Source organism: Diabrotica virgifera, chromosome 1, assembly GCF_917563875.1.
Source record: "Diabrotica virgifera virgifera chromosome 1, PGI_DIABVI_V3a".
NCBI lineage: Eukaryota > Metazoa > Arthropoda > Insecta > Coleoptera > Chrysomelidae > Diabrotica > Diabrotica virgifera.
Window position 1 is genome coordinate 266,582,543 of NC_065443.1, and position 20,074 is coordinate 266,602,616.

At 32.8% G+C, this 20,074-nt stretch overlaps 1 protein-coding gene across 6 annotated transcripts in view; it reads right to left on the reverse strand.

Annotated features, from left to right (window-relative positions):
- Positions 1-2,919: 2,919 nt before the first annotated feature.
- The window catches only part of LOC126884266 (heterogeneous nuclear ribonucleoprotein 27C-like), a 92,951-nt gene continuing 75,796 nt past the window's right edge, over positions 2,920-20,074 (reverse strand). For all 6 annotated transcript variants that reach the window (XM_050650229.1, XM_050650208.1, XM_050650209.1 and 3 more), the window contains one exon: positions 2,920-3,278. In XM_050650229.1, the coding sequence (XP_050506186.1) occupies positions 3,184-3,278 (95 nt within the window). In that variant the 3' untranslated portion in view covers positions 2,920-3,183. The remainder of the gene's footprint in view (positions 3,279-20,074) is intronic.

Sequence of the window (20,074 nt, forward strand, 5' to 3'; positions counted from 1 at the left end):
GTAGAACCATAAAATATTTTCAAGTATACAAGGTGTTTCTAAAATATCAAAATAACGAGTAACTTTGTTATTTTTATAGAATGGCAGTATCTAGTACGATAACGATAATAGATCGGTACGATAAAGTTCTCGGGCGGCCCTTCCGTCCAGCGTTTTTTTAGTTATGAACTTCATTTGCGATCAAATGCAAAAGTTGTATACGAAGGCTATACCTACTATTCATTGTTAAAACAGATTTCGATTATTGTCGATACGACACTTTTCCAACGAGACTGAATTTTTACCGTTCAGTTGATACAAATTTTATTTAAAAAATTGATTTTGCACGCGTAACTGACATTCAAAATCGCCGCTCGCTTCAAGCGCTGTTTCTGAGAGAACGGTTCATGTTACATTAAAAATGCTAATAAACATTTTTGTTCAAAATTTTCTCAGCTACATTTCTTGTTTGAAATATTTTTTCCTATGACCTACAGATTCTTGGAAATCGATGTTTTCCGTTTCCATTCAGGGAGAAACCTGGGGATAGGAGTGCCAAACTTTATTGCACCTTTTTGGGTTCCCACAATTGACATTCTCAGCAGGAGCGTAACAGAGGCCACCGCAGGGTGAAGCTTGCGGGGGGCCCCATCTTGTCGTCTGATATTATGCAAAAGTCTGTTATAGGTATATGATTTTACTTTGTGTGTTTTAATTTAAAAACGTAAATTTCTAAATAGGCGTATTCGGCAAGTGAATCATCTCACATCTAGAAATTTACTCTTTTCCGGCCTCACGAACTTTTATGGTGATTTTATGGTGAAAGGTTTGAGAATTGCAATTTGCCGAATTTTAGAACAATATTTCTAAATCTAGAAATGGGTTTTCTCTTTAATCTTTACCTACGTTTAGTTAGTATTTCGATACAATTATCCAGAGGCGTAACAGAGGCCTCCACGCCCTAAGCTTACCAATCTTATGGGGGCCCCAATATGTCAAGCGCCCCATCTTGCCGTCGAATATATGTTAAAATGTGTTGTTATATTATTTGCACACATACGTTTTTTAAGCAGTGCAGTATTGAAAATGAAGTTACAGTAACTGACAGTTTTGGAGTGAAATTAGCAACGTCACGACGGACGTATTTGCTTGACAATTTGGATTTAGGTTGTACGTTTAGTCCGGAAATGCATAAATGGGCTAGTAAAGCAACTTTTGTTCTATAGAGTTTCTTTATCTATGTTAATACTTTTCAAGTCATTTTCGAATGAAAATGTTTATTTTTTAACAAAAAAACAACGTTTTAGAAAACATATTTGTAGCAAAAATGTAGTTCATACGATACAAAAAAATGGTGTACTTTTTCATGAAGTCTATTGACACAATAAAAGCACAGTTGAAGCTCATGAAAAATTATTCTTATTCGTCCAATTCCAAATCAAATATTTCAACTTGGAATAACCAAACAATGAAGCACTTTTCGGGAAAACTAATTAAAACTTTTTTTAAATGTTTCAAAAAAAGCTTTATTTTTATTTTTTATTTTAAAGTTTCTAGCACCAAAACTATACGAGTTACGCTCAAATAAAGTACCCCTTTTTTGGTAAAAAAAATCATGAAAATCTGCCCCTATTTCGCACCCCAAAAAAAATTTATCGTTAGCGCTTTACTACCATTTACTTTAAATATTTATTGTTTATATGATCTGTAAGTTTGACCAGTTCGAAATTATTTTTGAAAAAATTTGGTTTCACAGTAAAAAAAGTTTTTTTATTTTGGAAAAATGCCTTTTTTTTAAAATAACTTAAAAAGTAAATATTAGTGATACGAAAAATCTGAAAGAATAAAGAAATGTAGGCTTTGCTTTTATAAATATTTTGGCTTTATTCTGTTTTTCTGTAAGACAAACATTGGTTAAGATATGGTTGTTTAAAATTTGCATATACTCGTGATTAGTGATTCGTTTAAGCCCTTTCAACTAGAAACCTTTTAAAAATAAGCACTTTGAACCGGCCAATAAGCACTTTACAGGTCATATAAAAAAAGTTAAGTAATTTGTAAGGCGATAATGATTAGTTTCGTTTGGGGTGCTAAATAGGGGGAGATTTTCACAATTTTTTTACCAAAAAATGGGACTAACTGTATTTTAAGCGTAACTGGCTTAGTTTTGATGCTAGAAACTTTTGTAAAAAATAAAGCACGTTTTGGTTATTTCACGTTGAAATATTCGATTTGGAATTTTTGACGAATAAGAAAAACTTTTCATGAGCTACAACTTTTCTTTTACTGGGTTGATAGACTTCATTTTTGTTTCATTTTTTTATAAGCTAGATACATTTTTGCTAACAATATTCTGTTCGATCAAATACTTACTCTTTGAACTATTTGCGAAAAATCGCCTAACAACGTGGTTTTTTGTTGAACAATAAACATTTTTACTCATAAATAACTCGAAAAGTCTTGAGTTGACCACTTCAGTGGTGACACTGAAAATTACACGGTATCGCTATATTTTACGTTCATTTACTGGACTATAACACATACAGGTATTTGTTACACATGTTGCATTTAGTAGTTTTTTAAAGGGGGCCCCATTTCCAATTCTGGGGGGGGGGCCCGACGGAGTTTGTTACGCCACTGATTCTCAGCAAAATTCAGCTTGTTCATATGATTTTTGGAGGTTCGGTGTTATTTTGCTCTATGACCACTGGACTACTCTTTAAATTCACAAAAAACTGGAGCTTATAAACAAATTAACAAATATCACTAGCAGATCAAGTCTTGAGTCTATCTAATATAAAACAAAAGTCTCCAACACAGAAATAATTCACGGAAGCAATATTGCTACCGTTAACAGCTCTTATTATAGTGTTTAGGCGAGGATATGAACAATAATTTAAGATTTGGCCATTATTCCATTTGTAATAAAAACTAATGACACAGGAGCAATAATATATCTACAAATTCGAGCTATTCCAAGGAGTTTTTTCAACAGGGCTTAGTCTTTACGCCTTCTAATATTTCAAAGTATGCATATACAGTGTCTAAAATGCTTAATATTAATTACATTAGATAATGTTTGGAGTAAACATACATATATATTCTTATTTAAGCTACAAAATAATAAATCCTAGTCAATGAACTTCGTATTTGGAACTTGGTTTACGCGCAGAAGCAAAAGAAACAACAAAACTAATTGGCAATTTAACGTCTGTACGGGTGGTAAGCCTGGACTCCGTACGTGCTGTTGCCGCGTTGAGGTCCATTAACATAGTCTCCTGCAGCTGCCGTGTGGTTTCCTAAAAGAGAAGGGTAAGATATTGGTTAGTACACGAAAGGTCATTAACGGAAACTAAACTACTACTAAAAAGTACCTATATAATCTTTAAATTAATATTATTTTAATTAATTTTCAGCATAAAGATATAGACAAGAAATGACTAAGAAAGATCAAAATCGTGTCATAGGATTGAATAAGAAACAAATTATATGTATTGTGGAACGTATACCTTTTAGAACAGTCAACAGTTTGAACTAATCGAGTACTGGAAGCACACATCTGAGAAGAAGCTTTTATTCATAAAATAGTATATTCCACATTTTTACGGAATATGTGATCAGGAAGAAAAGAAATAATGACTATATGACACAATAGCACTAATTTCTCGATATTTTCTTTTTGGTCATAACTTAGCAGGAAGTTCTCACGTTTTCACCATAGTACATTTTTTCCTATTATTTGTAGTCTTTAGAAAGAAACCTACGATTTAGATCGGAAAAAGACATTATCTAGTACTACATTTAAAGAAAATACACACGTATCCAACATTACTTATATACTTATATCTACATTACTTGCTAACCTATGTTAGTATACTTACTGGCATTAGGTCGGCTCAGTAGAATGTTGAACACATGGTTGAAGAAACAATTTGACTAGAGGAATCCAATCTATTATTTAAAAAATATACCAAAAGGTCACAAAGGATGAAAATAATACAAAATTAAAGTAAAACAGGTCTGTTGTCTTGGAAAAACATGGACTAACAACCTATACTACAATTAGTATTTACAATTCTAAGAGTTATATGCCTGAACCCATTTGTGTTAAAATAAATAAATTCGGAGTAGGTCATTACATAGTGAACAGGAGTAAGAGTATATCTCGTAAGGTGAGGGTGTAAGAAAACACTAGATGATCATTCTCGTGAAACATCTCGAAATCCTTATTGAAAGGCGATGGTGATCTTACAAGTGATATTGTTCAGTTTAATAAGTATGTAGTATCGAATCGGATCTAAACCGAATAGCTCTGAATCAGATTATTATTCACCCAAAGATTTATAGAGATTATTATAAGACGTATATAATTTGAATCTGAATAATAATTCAGATATTATTATAAGACTGAAAATAAGAGGCGAATTTTTACGAGCAGAGAAACAAACGAAGAAACTAGGAACATAAGCAAAGTAGACATCGTTAGATGAGGGAAAAGTGACGAAAATTTTGGTATGACCACATGAAAAGAAGTATAGTAGATTGGTATTGAGTAATAGGTACTTGAAGGCAAACCAATTGAATACGGGTCTAGCAATAAAAAGCTCCCACAAAAAAAGAAGATAACTGACAATTTGACCAATTGGGAAAATATTTATATAAGTTCGCTGCCAAGAGTTTACACAACCGTCAAGATCGTATAATACAAATAACATAAAAGCAGAAGAGCATCTTAAGACCTATAATATCAGACACACCATGTATTTATAGCCCAGTCGGGATAGCATTTGACCTTGCATTAGGAGCTGCCCCAAATTTTATTTTTCTTATCTTTAGGGAGGGTCAATATTAGTATAAATTTAAAATCTCGACTGAATTCCGCCGTTGCGTTAGCCGCCATCTTGATTTTAAACGAGAACCATTTTTGCTCAATATCTCCGTCATTTTCAATTTTTTGACAAAAAGTGTAGAAACTGAAACTCTTCATTTTTGTATAGGTACATATTTGTTGTAAAACTAATAATAAACGAGATAATTCAATAATTATGCTCCAACTCCCACTATTTTCCCCTCATAACTCGGAAAATATCGACCGCACGAAAAAAATTATAATAAATGAAATTATAGAAAATCGCATTTTCAACAATTTCAGTTTTTACACATTTTGTCAAAAAATTGAAAATGGCGGAGATATTGAGCAAAAACGGTTCTCGTTTAAAATCAAGATGGCGGCTAACGCAACGGTGGAATTCAGTCGAGATTTTAAATTTATACTAATATTGACCCTCCCTAAAGATTAGAAAAATAAAATTTGGGGCAGCTCCTAATGCAAGGTTAGGCCTGTTATTCGTCTAACCCGACTGGACTATTATGTCATAAAGGAAGTATAGAGGTATATCAAGTTTCTGGTCTCTACCAAGAAACTTTGTAACCTTTGATCTATTAACCTAAATTCAATATGGCATTTCTAGGTACAAGCGGCACGTATGTAGTAAGCGAAAAAAAATCAAGGACCTTCAGGATCTATCACATAGATTTTAAGGACTTTTTAAAGACAAATTCAATTGCAGATTGGACATACAGGTAATATATTTCAAGCACTATGTAGATATTTTAGTAATAACGTCTCCACTTAATAATTTACAAAATTTTCAACCTTGTTACGACAATGGCATAGAAGGCAAAATTGAAGGCTATTTTCTGTCAGTGGAAATGTATATGAGGATACTGATGATGAAGGCTTTTTTTAAGCAAGTGGAAAGAGTATTTCCCTGAGTTACTAAATCACGAGAATAAGGAAGAAGTGGAAAATGCATCCGGAGCAATTCATGTACCTTTCGAAGATGAAATTTAAAGTTCTTTAAAAAAGAATAAGGCACCTGATACTAATACACATAATAGCTGAATTATTAAAAAATTTATGAAAAGCACTATGATTAAACAATCTCTGATGAATGAAAATGGGCCCTTTCCCAAGAAAGGGAACAAGCAAAAATGCTTAAACTATAAAAGAATTAGGTTATTAAATATATAAAAACTGTTCTCTTCTCTCCTGTGTAACAAACAGAAGCTGTTTGCGTAACAGATCATTGATGACTACTAGTGCGGATTTGGGGCAAACCGAGTAATCACGCGAATAAAGCAAAATATTTCTTCAAAATACCTTAACCCACACCCTTGTACACAATACCGATAACACTAATAGCGAATACCTTGTTATCGGTATTTCGTGCAAGGGTGTGGGTTAAGGTATTCTGACGAAATATTGTGATTTATTCACTTGATTACTCCGTCTGTTCGGTAGATAGAGTATTAGTCATCACATACACATGTTGAGGCAATTGTGAATAGAGCTACGGATCTAACATCGACATAAACATCCTATTTATTGATTTCAAACAAGCCTTTGGCACTATAAACAGACAAAACTATGAAAGCCTAGTGCTTCTACGTATACCCAAAAAACTAGCCAGTTTGGTACAGTTTACTCTCACCGACACCAAAGCAGCTATAATAATACAAAATATGAAACCTGACAGCTTTGATATCCATGTCGGTGTAAGACAAGATGTCCTCTCAACGCTCCTATTTAAGAGCATAGGTGTAAAATTTGCTTGCAATGATTTTTAAATGCATTCATTTTTTTCGAATCCTGAAAACACTAATAACTATTTTAAAAAAATTAAAACACAGATTGAAAGATTACATTACCAAGGCTGAAAGTCCCTTAGAATAAACAAAAGGATTCTTTTGAACAAGATGTTTGAAAAAAATTGCACTCAATTTTCTCTTTTTTCACCCCTGTAACTTACTCAAATAAGCATTATAGAGGTTTTCAGGGACTTTCGGCCCTTGGTAATAATATAATCTTTTATTCTGCGTTTCAAAATTTCAAAAATACTAATTAGTCTTCTCAGGATTCGAAAAAAAAAATGAATGCATTTAAAAAGCATGGCAAGCAAATTTTGCGCCTACAGCAATATTTAAAGTTAACGAAGAAAGACGAAGATGACCTGAAAATTTTGAAAGAAAAATGCTCAGGTAATTCTTTCGGCCCGCTCGCGAGCAGAATGGGGGCTACACAATCCGCATAACTTCTCGATAAGTAATTAAGCACACCGATATAGTAAATTGGTTAAATCTCATAGAATTCATAGGATCCAGTAATTTTTTTTCGTAGAATTCGTTGCTTTGGCCACTTGCTCCGAATGAGCAATGAAAGAAATCAAAACCATCACCAAACGGAGGATGACCGAAAATAGACTAGGTCGCACTAAAAAACGTTGGATAGAGAGTATCAAGAATCATTATGGGAGTTCGGAATAGGAGAAGAGTCGCCAATGACAGCAGGAAATGGAATGTAATTGTTGAACATGTCAAAACCCACAAAGGGTTGTAGAGCTAGACGAAGAAGTATATGAGAATAAATACCACAATATTGTAAAAAGTAACAAATGTGGAGTCACGATTAGGCAATTGGGATACTGTTTACCAACAATCTAAACTATGTGGTACTACATACACACCAAGGGAACTCCAGATAATCTACTGTACTCCCCAATGAATGACTGACCGGCAATAACCCAATTGTTTCTCTTATGGACCAAGAGCTAGCAACGTCGAAAAAAAAAAAAGTATTTTAAGACAACTGGTTCTTTAATACATTATTCACTATGCTTCCTCGAACACCGTACCGGCCATCTGGCTACCGATACAGGTTGCGTTCATTACTGCGCAGCACACCTGTGCAGGTAAATACACTATGCGGCTAAATAAACTACTGAAATGTTTATGATTATTTATATATCTAGTATACATGATATAGCCTTGCAAACATTATTCAAGATCACGCACGTTCCCGATAAAACAGATTTTAAAGATGCCCTCTAGCCAGTAGCGGATCTACGGAGAACAAAAATGAGGAAATTTCCCCCCCTAACAAGGCCCAAAATTAAAGAAAAAAATTATTCAAACATAAAAATATATTAGCTAATATGAAACCGAAACCACAGAAAGACAAATTCAACCCAATAAACACGCTAGTTAGGAATATTAAGGGAACTTGATGCCTAGGAGTTATTAATTATGTCTTTTATGTAATCTGAGTTTAACTTTTTTATGTCCTTTGGTTGGGTTTTCATTGAAGTCCCCCAAACACAAATTTCCCCTTCCAAAGCAAATTTATAGATCCGCTACTGCCTCTGGCACGAAAACATCTTGAATTCTAGTCCGGAATTCCAAAACGGCGGACGGTGAATTTGTCTGACTCCTTCAGCAGCATTGCCCATATGTACGCATCTGGTGGCGTTAGTTCTGGTGAGTGGCAAATACCAAAATGAAAGCGCAGTATTCGAAGAGACTCCCTGGCAGTGCGACAGGTTGTCCCGTCCTGCTGAAACTATTGTCGATTTTAAGTTTGGACCGTTTTCGTGACGTTTTCCGTATGACCGAAAATACTACTCCGCCATAAAAATTTTTTCTGCCAAACTGAGAACCATTCTAAGCACCTAACATTATCACGACCTTCACATACGTTATACAGACATTCTGAAACCACTCAGTACGTTTTAGCGCATGACACATACAAATTGGAGGCATACGAATTTCAGTACTGTTTATTTTGCCGCATACCGTATTTAAAATTCGAATTTAAAGTCGAATAAAAGTCGAATTTAAAACTATTTTAAGACGAAACATTTTTTGTCATTACTTTTTAAACATTGTTATAAATATGAATTATAATTGCCAGACATTTCTGTGGCTTAAAAAATAATGACAAAAACATGTTTCGGCCCGAAATAATTTTAAATTCAAAATATAGGGTGATTGATTAGTGTGATAAAGCTCAGTAGATCCGCTATAGTAATAGATAGCAATAAAAGTTATTAACAAAAATTGTAGCCAACTTTGAGCTTCACATTACAAAATTAGTAAGAAGTTACAGGGTGTTCGATAACATAGTGGCAGACCAAACTTTGTTTTTTTTAAATGGAACATCCTATTACTTTATATTCGAAATCCTCTTAACTTCTCCATCACAAAAATATAAAGGTTTGTTATGTTATTTTACAAAGTTATAACCAATTTTCTATAAAGTTCAGCTCCCAGTATAAATAAAAATAAGCACAACAACAATGATTTATTAGTTCCATATTTTTTTTTGTTGATTGTAAATTTTTTTAAGAATTGTTGATATTGCTAATTTTGTTTATATCGAATACAGTGTGAGTCAAAAGGCAAGTACATTATTTTCTCAGAAATTTTAAATGGAACACCCTGTATTTTATATCACCATCGAAAAGTACCATAATAATAATAATAATATCGTATGGCATTTTTGCCGGGGAGATCCTTTCGGATAGTTCCAGCGCCAATTACATCTTTAACCCTGTTTCAAGTAACTAGTGTCGATGTACACTAGCCCAGGGTAACCCAAAAGTACAATTACTGTACTTTAATTTTTGTATAATATTCCCTATGTCTAAATTTGTTAGTTTTCTAGATATTTTCATTTTTCAGAGCAAGTTATTAAGAGGTTACATAGGTCTTGCGGGTAACAAAAAGTGACTTTTTAAAAAATTATATCTCGAAAACTAAAAATTATTTTTATTTATAATTGGAACATGTAATAGTATAGTACTTAAGGTACTCTCAAAAAAATTTTCCGCCAAAAATATTCATTTTTGTAGAGTTGACTGCAATTTTTCGACAACAGCCCTTTTTTTGGGGTGGGCAGCATAACAAGTCCAGTCACATCTGAAATCAAAAAAAGTTTCTTGTACTTTATACCTCTGGCTAGTGAATGAACGAAGGAATTTTTATTAGGTGAAGTTGTTTTTGTTTTATAAAAAAATCTACTTTAAAAATGGCCATTTTTGAAAAAATGAGAAAAATTGGGGTCGAAAATGTGTTTAAACTTATGTAAAATCTTCAAATTTATTTTTTTTTAATTCCTTCGTTCATTCACTAGCCAGAGGTATAAACTACAAGAAACTTTTTGATTTTTTTATTTCAGATGGGATTGGATTTAGTTATGCTGCCCACCGCAAAAAAGGGCTGTTGTCGAAAAATTGCAGTCAACTCTACAAAAATGAATATTTTTGGAATGGATATTTTTGGCTGAAATTTTTTTTTAAAGTACCTTAAGTACTACACTTTTACATGTTCCAATTATAAATAAAAATGATTTTTAGTTTTCGAGATATAATTTTTTTAAAAAGTCACTTAAGGGTTAGGGTGTTCTATTTAAAATTAATGAGAAAATAATGTACGTGCGTTTTGACCCACCCTGTATTCGATATAAAGAAAATTAGCAATATTAACCATTTTTATAAATTTTGACAATCAACAAAAAATATGGCACCAATAAACCATTGTTGTACTTATTTTTATTTATACAGGGAGCTGAACTTATTACGATTTTCATAGAACATTGGTTATAACTTTGTAAATACCCTGTATAACATAACAAACCTTTATATTTTTCTGATGGAAAAGTTAAGAATATTTCGAATATAGAATAAAATATAGGGTGTTCCATTAAAAAAAAAAAAACAAAAGTTTGGTCTGCCACTATGCTATCTGTAACATTTTAACTAATTTTGTAATGTGAAGTTCAAAGTTGGCTACAATTTTTGTTATTAACTTTTATTGCTATCTATTACTATAGCGGATCTACTAAGCTTTATCACACTAATCAATCACCATGATTTACCGTGTGCTGCGCAGTAATTAACGAAACCTTTAGCAGCCAGATGGCCGGTACGGTGTTAGAGGAAGCATAGGAAAAATATATTAAAGAATCAGCTGTCTTAAAATGCTTTCTCGAAAACGGTGCTAGCTCTTAGCCCATTAAAGTGATCCCGATTCCCGCCTGGACCGTGGATCGCACACTACCCAGAGATGCGTGGTCTTGAGATAGTTGAAGAGCTGAAGGTGACTGTTGAAGAAAAAGTGGTCAGTAACTCGCAAGCTTTCGAACCACTTCGCCCAGCTTGAATCTAAATACACAACCAAAACATTAAAGGTGTACAATGTGTTGAAGAAGAAAATATCAGAGATTGAACCGGTGAAAAATGTCGGAAACTTATTCAAAAACGTCTGATGGCCTCGAATAAATGACATAAAAAATATAATACTTATATAGTATAGAATTTTAGTGTAAATGAGTCTACGGGTGAAAGAAAGAGACAAGTAATTTTTCATGTGTTATATTTTCTCAGTTTAGAGATGTGATAGGTACATTGTTTTGTAAGTATTTTATCAACTAATAAACATCTTAAATTGAAGCTAATATTTAATATAAACTACCCCATTACAAATGCACTACTATATATAATATTTATATATTTATTACGTAATTTTCTTAAAACAGTTATTTCTGAACTAGGTTTTGTTCGTAACAATTTCTACTTCAATGACCACGACAATCGATACTATAATTTTTTTAACAGTTTGAATATTAATTAAAACTGGCTCTAAAACGATTCTCAACCCTCGAAATCAAACATATTTCTGAATTCTAACAAACAATATATAGTTAAAATTAATTTTTAGGCCAATTATTGTAAATTTTTTGTAATTTTTGACAAATCTGAAGCATTTTTTGTTTTTAAAAGGTTAAAATTTAACTGAACAGATAATAGTTTTTGGATAATAACTTTGCATTTGCCAATAAATACTATTATTTATAAAACAGTCCCTTATGATAACATACATTTGGTCTTAGTGTTAGCTCATGCCTGTCTATCTGTGATACACATACATATAAATTTTCTTAAGACTTTTCCCATCCAAATTCTTTCCTTTGCTATTGTTTTCTTTCTATTATGAGACGATACAATAAGACTTTATATTCATTTATTTGTATAGTAGGTACATGTCTGTTCTCACTTTATTGCTAGATTCATATGCGTATTCACAAAAATTTCGGTACCAAACAATGCTTCAAAATTCTTATATATTTTTTTACCCAGCTATATTCCCTGATTAACTGTTAAGTTTTTGATTGGAGGTAAAACCCAGAAATACTTGAATGACGAAGAGTTAAACATCGTCTACAGCCAGCTCTACTAAAGTTTGCTTGCATTGGTGAAATACATACAAATTCATCAAGCTCAAAAATTTATGTAGTGGTAGAGGAATATATCAAAAAGAATATGGATAAAGAAGTCAAAAGGAGGGACAAGTTATGCCGTTTAACATTTACTTAATTATTAAATAACACTTTTTCATCAATTAACTATCAGACTTAAGAATTAGAAAACAATTCAGCACACGCACACGAGTCACACTCATATATTAAATATACAGTTTTTTTATTCATTAGAGCATTGTCCAGTAAGACTTATAGGATTACTTATAGTTAAAATAATACAGAATTAATATTTTTTGAGCAACAAATATTTTACAAATAGTCTAGAAACCGAAGAACGAAGTACTCAATTTGAGAAGACGCCCAGATGCAGGCGAAACTTCAAAAATTAAAACAAACCATCATTTTTTTCCATTGTTTCACAAATAAACTCATATAAAACACTAAAAAGGTGATATAAAAACGAGGAAGATCTAAGAGGAAAGAGACAATCACAAATCGATCGAAAGAATCAGCAAATATTTTATGGTTCTGTAGTCTTTCGGATACAGTTCAACGTCTTTTATGATGACGTGCTCCATAGAGCTACGGGTATTGTTTCCCCAATATCTTAGAGGTGTTAATGTTAACTAGTTACAAAATGTCATGAATCTGACCCACTCATTTGGTGATGTCTATCTACACACGAAACGATGAAATCAGGCATTACTTCTTCTTCCTCTATTCATATCTTCCATTTCTTGCGGTCCGTTGCTAACTCTTTCATTTGTTGAAGTGTTTTTCCTTTTTCCTGTCCAACTTCTATAATTTGATCGATCCATCTCTTCCTTGGCCTCTTTCCTTCTTTTACCATATCTTTTTGATTCCATCACCTGCTTTGGTAGTCTTCCTTGGTCCATTCTGTTAATGTGTCCATACCATTTTTAATTTTCTTTTTTGGATCTTGGTTATTATAGATTCCTGTTTCAGTTTTTGTCTAATATCTTCATTTCTTATTCTGTCAAATTTCGTTTTTCCTGCTATTTTTCTCAGCTGCTTCATCTCCGCTGCGTTTATTGTACTGTCTATTTTTGCATTGTTTACCCATGTCTCACTTGCATATATTAAAGTTGGTACAGATATTGCATTGTATACCTTCAGTTTTATTTCTTTATCTATTTCTTCCTTTCCAAATATTGTTTTATTTGGTGCATAGTAGATCTTATTTGCTTTTTTCGCCCTGTATGAGATTTCTTGATCTAGCTTTCCATCCTCTATTACTCCCAGATATTCAAACGTCGAGACTGTTTCTATTATTTCGTTTTTGCACCTAAATATCGTTTGGTTTATTTCTTCCCTTTAATTGCCTTGACTTTCTTTTAGCTCTCTTCGTTACTCTATCCATTACTAATATAAACAAAACTGGGCTGAGACTGTCCCCTTGATTTATTCCCCTCCTTAGGTTTATTATTGGCGATCTATTTCCGTTTATTTGTACTGAAAACATTTAATTGCCTGCAGTGCGTTTTCACAGCAACACAGAGTAAAACGTGTCAGAAAATAAGGTAACGATGGTAATTAAGAAAGGTGAAAACAAAGCAGCAATTTAAAAATTTACTGCAGAACTACGTGCAGATCTAACTCTGTCGCGCAATTCTTCTTCTTCTTTTTGTGCAGAGAAGACTGTCTGTTTTTTTCAATGTGTCTCCAGCAAGTTGTCGTTCCATCGTTTTCGTGGTCTTTCCACTAATCGTCTTTCTATTGGGGAACTGTCTTTCGCTGTTGTCACTGTCGCATAACAAAATGGCCCCACGTTGGGCGCCATTTTGTTATGCTCTACTTTATCTCTTTATTTAGATTAATTAATTAAATTAAGAATTTGCTAATCAATCTAAATAAAGAGAAAGTAGAGCATAACAAAACTCATATATTTGTTGTCATTCGGCTTATGTAGTCGTTTCATTCTACTATTCTGTTTCTTACCCAGTTATTAACGTTCGTCACATTGCATATGGGACATGGATAAGCGGAGGAGAAAAGTAAAAATCGCTCTGTTGATTGCCTTCGAAGCGATGACGGCATCTAGAGATCTGTACTTCTAGCTGTCCCATAGTGCCTTACCATCGAATTTTCGAAGCGTTTTCATCTCTGCTGTTTCTAGCATGCTTTTTATCCTCTCTGTGCCAGGTCGTGTTTCTGCCGCGTATGTCATTATTGGTCTGATTCAGCAATTAAAATAATCGATGTTCTTAGGTATCTCTTTTCGGGCATGCGTATTTTCAATATTCATGAGGTTTTGAACCAACTCTACCAGCTAGTTAGACATACTAACACTGTAACTGTTTCGTTGCTGCTAGAATGCATATTTTAAAATTTGGCACTACGAAAATTCACATCACATTGACGTTTGTACTATACGATATTGTGGATGTGTGTTCCATGACATCATACAGAAGCATATTTGCCACAGAATGGTACAAAATAGTATATAACTTCAAATAAAACGATATGATACCAAAAAACGTTAAAAGCTCTCACTGTTGATATTCTAGGAAATAAATAACATTACATAAAATTGCCTAATTATTTAAAGTTTTGATTTGGGAAAGATATAAAGAGTTTAAATACATCCTACTGCCAATGAGACTCGAGACTGTTATAATATGTATGATACTGTTAAGGCAACAGTTTAAGGAAACAAAGATAGACGTTTCGTCTGGATCTGGGCGACCACTCGTTGAGTAAACTCGTTCTTCAGCTTATTGCCTAAAGGTCTGCGTGTTTTGAAGAAACACATACGCCTAAATGTATTAAAATTATTCTACAAAATATGAAAATATCTAAAATATCTTACGTAATCAACTATTTTCCTAGATAAAAACGACATGAGACATTGCACTATATTTAAAGGCCCTAGGTAATTATGATGTTATTGTACATTTTTTCATTTTAATTTTAACTTATTCTGTATCTGTACATCAGTCGAATTGTTCTAATTTTTAACTTTCTATTTAAATTTATAATTACACTAACAATCAATTAATCATAGCGGTAATATAAATAATTTAACATTAATTTGTATCATTTTGTATTTAAGATAATGTCTACAGCTAGTTACTTCAAATAATACACCTGGCATAAATGTATATTAATATATTCGTGTGTGCAATTGGAACACGTATTACTCATTTGGATCTAGATATAGAATCATCTACATTCATTCCAACAAAATCTCTACGAAAATACACCCCTGCAGCTCCAGCTACACCGAAACATTCCCTACCCCATGATATTTCATTGATAACGCGCAAATATATTAAAAACCTTATAGATTAAACTATTGTGTTCTTGTGACAATTATCACAAGCAAATGTGACACATTTCACAACAGCGAATGACAGTTAACAATTGGTATTTGATGCAAAACAAATATTTTACACCAAAACAATGTTTGCATTACTTATAGAGAAGAATATTATGTATTATTTTGAATAATATTACACTGTTTTTGTTTATCTTGCACGGTTTTAACACAAGAGTTGTACATGAGCGACAAAAATATACCGTCTTAAAAATCAACTGTTACCGACTTAAAAAAGTAACTGTCCCCGATGGGAGTCATGCGCATCTAGTAAAGTACCACTTTGACTCCAATTGGAGTCATGTGCAGCGAATGTGTTAAATATAGCTTAGGGTCATTAGATGACATGAAATCGACACAATAAGCACATGTTTGTTCTCCCGTGTCTTAGTTCAAAAAAGTGTTAAGATTTGACTAAATGCCATGAAACATTAAAAAATTAATTGGATACATATATGCTCAAAATCGTAATGCTAATGTAATATTATGACTCTCGAAGACAACAAACATATTTGAGACAAAGAAGCATTCTTTATCAATGAAACATCCTGTATAATGTATATATTTAGTAAAATCCACATCAAACCACTTTTCCGTGGCGTTTTTCTCTTTCCCATGTATTAAACCGTTAAATAGGTAAATTCTATTATTGGAATCAACCCTAACCATCGGATGTTACGAAATTTTATTTCAAGTTAATACGAAAGATGTCACTATCGTTAAGGTGTAGGCGCACTAGCTAACTGTGGGCTTCTGTTATGTCTCTCAGTCCCGGAGCTAACTATTCGCTGTGAGCTTCGCTGGTATCGCCAAGTAGCGGATTACTAGTTCAACTTCGGTTGGACATTTAATGAGAAAAGTATTGCGAATAGTAGCAAATAATAATTATTGTCTATCTATTATATATGATTTCAACGAAATATATATATTTTGAACAGTTTATTTGTATTTTGTGTAATTAAACTAATGCTGGAATATTAGTTTACTTCTTTCCTGCTTCCGATAGTTTCACACTTATTGTGTATAATATACACATATTATGGCGCTAGATTAACAGATTAATTATATTATAAAATGTTAAAAAAAATAAAATTTTAGTATCTAAAACGTAAGTAAATTTAAGACAAAAATATATGCCACAGCTTTGGCCAACTAATATTTTTTCCTATGTTTTTAATTTCAATGTTTTAAATTATTCACTTTCACATTTATATCAAATTTCCAACCGAAGTTCACCAACTTGTCACTACTGGCGCTCACGAACTTTTAATTATCTCCTCTACCTACAAGTTCACAGCGGTTAAGGTGCCCGTCTGCAAAACTAGAATAGGCGCCCTTCGGTAATTTTTACATTAGTACATATTATTTTTTTAAATTAGTATTTCGTACAACACCAGCAGAAAAAAAAAGCTCTTTTGATGCCCCAACCTCCCTGATGCCCGTTTATGTTTTTCTATTAAAATTGTTTCCATGAAGGGATTTTTTCGTCACATGTGAAAAAAAATCCATAAACATAAAGACATAATGAAATTCATACATCTTTCATTTATATATTCTTTCCACAGTTTTTCATTTTTTTCTTTTTATAACATCTGAAAGTTTTTATTGTTATCATCATGTTGCGCCCATAGGGCTTTTCATTCACAGTCATTTGTTTCGAGCTTCTGTCATAATGTGGTATAATCCGTGTACATTAATATTATACACAGATTATACAACTTATGACAGAAGCTCGAAACAAATGACAATCGATGAAAAGCCCTATTGATTTTCATCGGATTGAAGAATGTATCCATTTTCATCAACACAAAATTAAAATTTTACTTCCACGTTCTTATATAGTGACATCTCTCGAAAGGGTATTATTCGTATTAATATAATATAATTTAAATGTATCTTATTGCGTCGACGAAATTTGATAATATATTTAATATAGATAATATAAAAGCATCTATATATTCACTCTAATCCATCATGATATCACTAAATATCTATCTTGTACTTTCCTTCTTCATAATATCTCAAAATCAAACAAAAAAAAATTTAAAATATTGTGAACAGCTTAAAATACTTTTTTTTTTTTATTAATACGGAACATTACGATGACGTCACACTGTCATGTTTTGGTGTCATCTGCATTCTAAAGGTAAGCGCGCACTTCTCCGGACCGGCCGGCAACGAACCGCACCACGATGACCGACAATTTAACATATTTCGTGTGTTCAAATGAATCATCGCACACTTTACGGAAACGAAACACATTAATTTATATTGAAACGTGCTGAATGCTCGAAATGGATATTTTCGCGGATAGTAGTTTCGACGAAATATGAGTTTCTAAATGCTGTATTCTTCTTGCTATTCTGACCACACGGGTCACCCCCTTTATGTTATGTGGTTATTCTATTTTTTTCTTTTATATTTAGTGTCCATTAGTTTATATACTGTGCGTTACATTTTCTTGTAACGTAACTCGTCTTTCGATCTCTCACGTATTTCGTGTAATTCTTCTCAGTACTCTCATATCTGCTATTTAGAGCAGCGGTTCTCAACCTTTTTGAGTGATGTACCACCTACAATTATTTTTTTATTTTTGGTACCACCTATATTTTTAAACTGTATTATCAATACTTACTAAGTACTACTATTTTAATTTTTTCTGTTTTGTGTACCACCGCCAATAATGATATGTACCACCAGTGGTAGATGTACCACAGATTAAGAACCTCTGATTTAGAGTATTCTTTGTGTTGTGGCTGTATCATGTGTTTTTCTGATGCATATCTCATTATTGGTCTTACACTGGCTTTAAAAATGCTTGACTTCATCTGAGTGTTAATATGTCGGTTTCGCTACATAGTGTTATTAAGGCATCCTGTCAGTCTATTTGCTTTTTGTAGTTGCTTTCTCACTTCTTTGTCCAGGTGATTTTGTTTTGTGAGATAAGTTTTTACAATAGGTAAGAGTTCTTGAGATTTTCAGCAAGTCAGTGTAAAGTACCTATTGATCAAATTTTGTTATGATGATCGATTGAATCATGAAATGAAGTAGCAAATGCACTTTCCGTATTTCGCTTTTTACAATTTTCATGCATCCATTTATTACTCTTCCTTTTTGGATGTTTATCTTCCTATTCCTCGGGAGTCCTGTAACTCATCAACGACTTTACCTTATCGGCAGAGTCTAGGTCAAATATTCGAGGCTCAGTGGAGTAGGCTCTTCAGATAATGGAAACACCAATAGCAATTAGAAAATTTATTTATAACACCGACACTAGGGTAGTTACCCCGGGAGAACGTTGGGTACTGATTGTGACTTGTACGCGATTTAGTTGAAGACTCTATTTGATACTACATATTGATTCTAGTGAGTGAAGTTAAAGGCACATCTGGCGTGGTTGAAGTGATTCTTGAGAATGATTCTAAAATGTATTATTTCTTGTTGGCAACATGAATTGGGTCATAGCCCACACGCCAAAAATAACAAAGGTTTTTAATTAGTCAGCTAAAATTATGTCCATTGCCAAAATATTGTTTATAAATTGCGACAATTAAACAAATGGAATATTCCGCACATGTTTAAATATGAAAACAAATTGGTTCGTGTGATGTACGGGGTGATAAAAATATACTGATCAATATCGTATATTATTTCTGAATATTTGGTATTGGACAGTCTACGAGAAGTACACGGTAAATTAAAGGTGTAATTACAAAAAAAAAAACAATTATTTATGTCTTTGTACTCACTTTATAATGCTCAAAAAATTACGGGATCTGGATTTCAATGCATATTTTTTTTATAATTATTGTATCAAAGTTGCGCGTGAAGTTAGGTGTGCTGAGAGTTGACCAGTTGTAGGTGACCCCTATTCCTCGCACAACAAACGAACAATAACAATGGCTAGATCCATCTTCCACGAAATATGTAAATCCACTAACTGAGCTGACGTGATTTTGCCAATAAATGGGCGTTACAGCATTTAATTCGCGGCTGTAGCGGTGCATTCCGTTGCCGGCCGATTAGGTCAAATGCGCGGTTACCTTAAACCAACCGTATTGATTATGTATCCTTAAAATAGTTGATTTTAAATTCATGAAAAATCTAAATTTTTTACGTTTACTTTACTGTTTTTTTAATAATGAAAAATGTTTTCACTCAATTCACAAACTTTGTCTATGGAAACAGATTAGATACTTTGAAATAAAGATCTGATGACGTCAACAAAACGTGACAGCGTGACGACAACATTCATGCGGAGCATTATATTTTAGCGTAGACGATTCGTATTTTTCCATTATTTTTAGAATGTGTAATGTATTTATATTTTACTTATGTACAGTAACTCCCCCACCACATTAGAAAGGGATTTAATATTAAAGTCCTAACAACCACTTAAATAGACCCGTAATATAGTTATTATAACTAGTAATATTTCTAAATAGACTTTTCGCTTTATTCTCGACAAAGATATAACAGGAAGATATGTTCGAGTTGTTCCACCGGATAGATTCATATGCTGTTCAATGCAGTCTTTTGTCCAATTGGTGCATTATCTATACGAATAGTATTACATAGTTGGTTTCTTGTCATATTTTCACAAGGAAATATTATGTAGTCACAGCGTCGTGTAAATGTTACTATCTAGATATGTTAAAGGT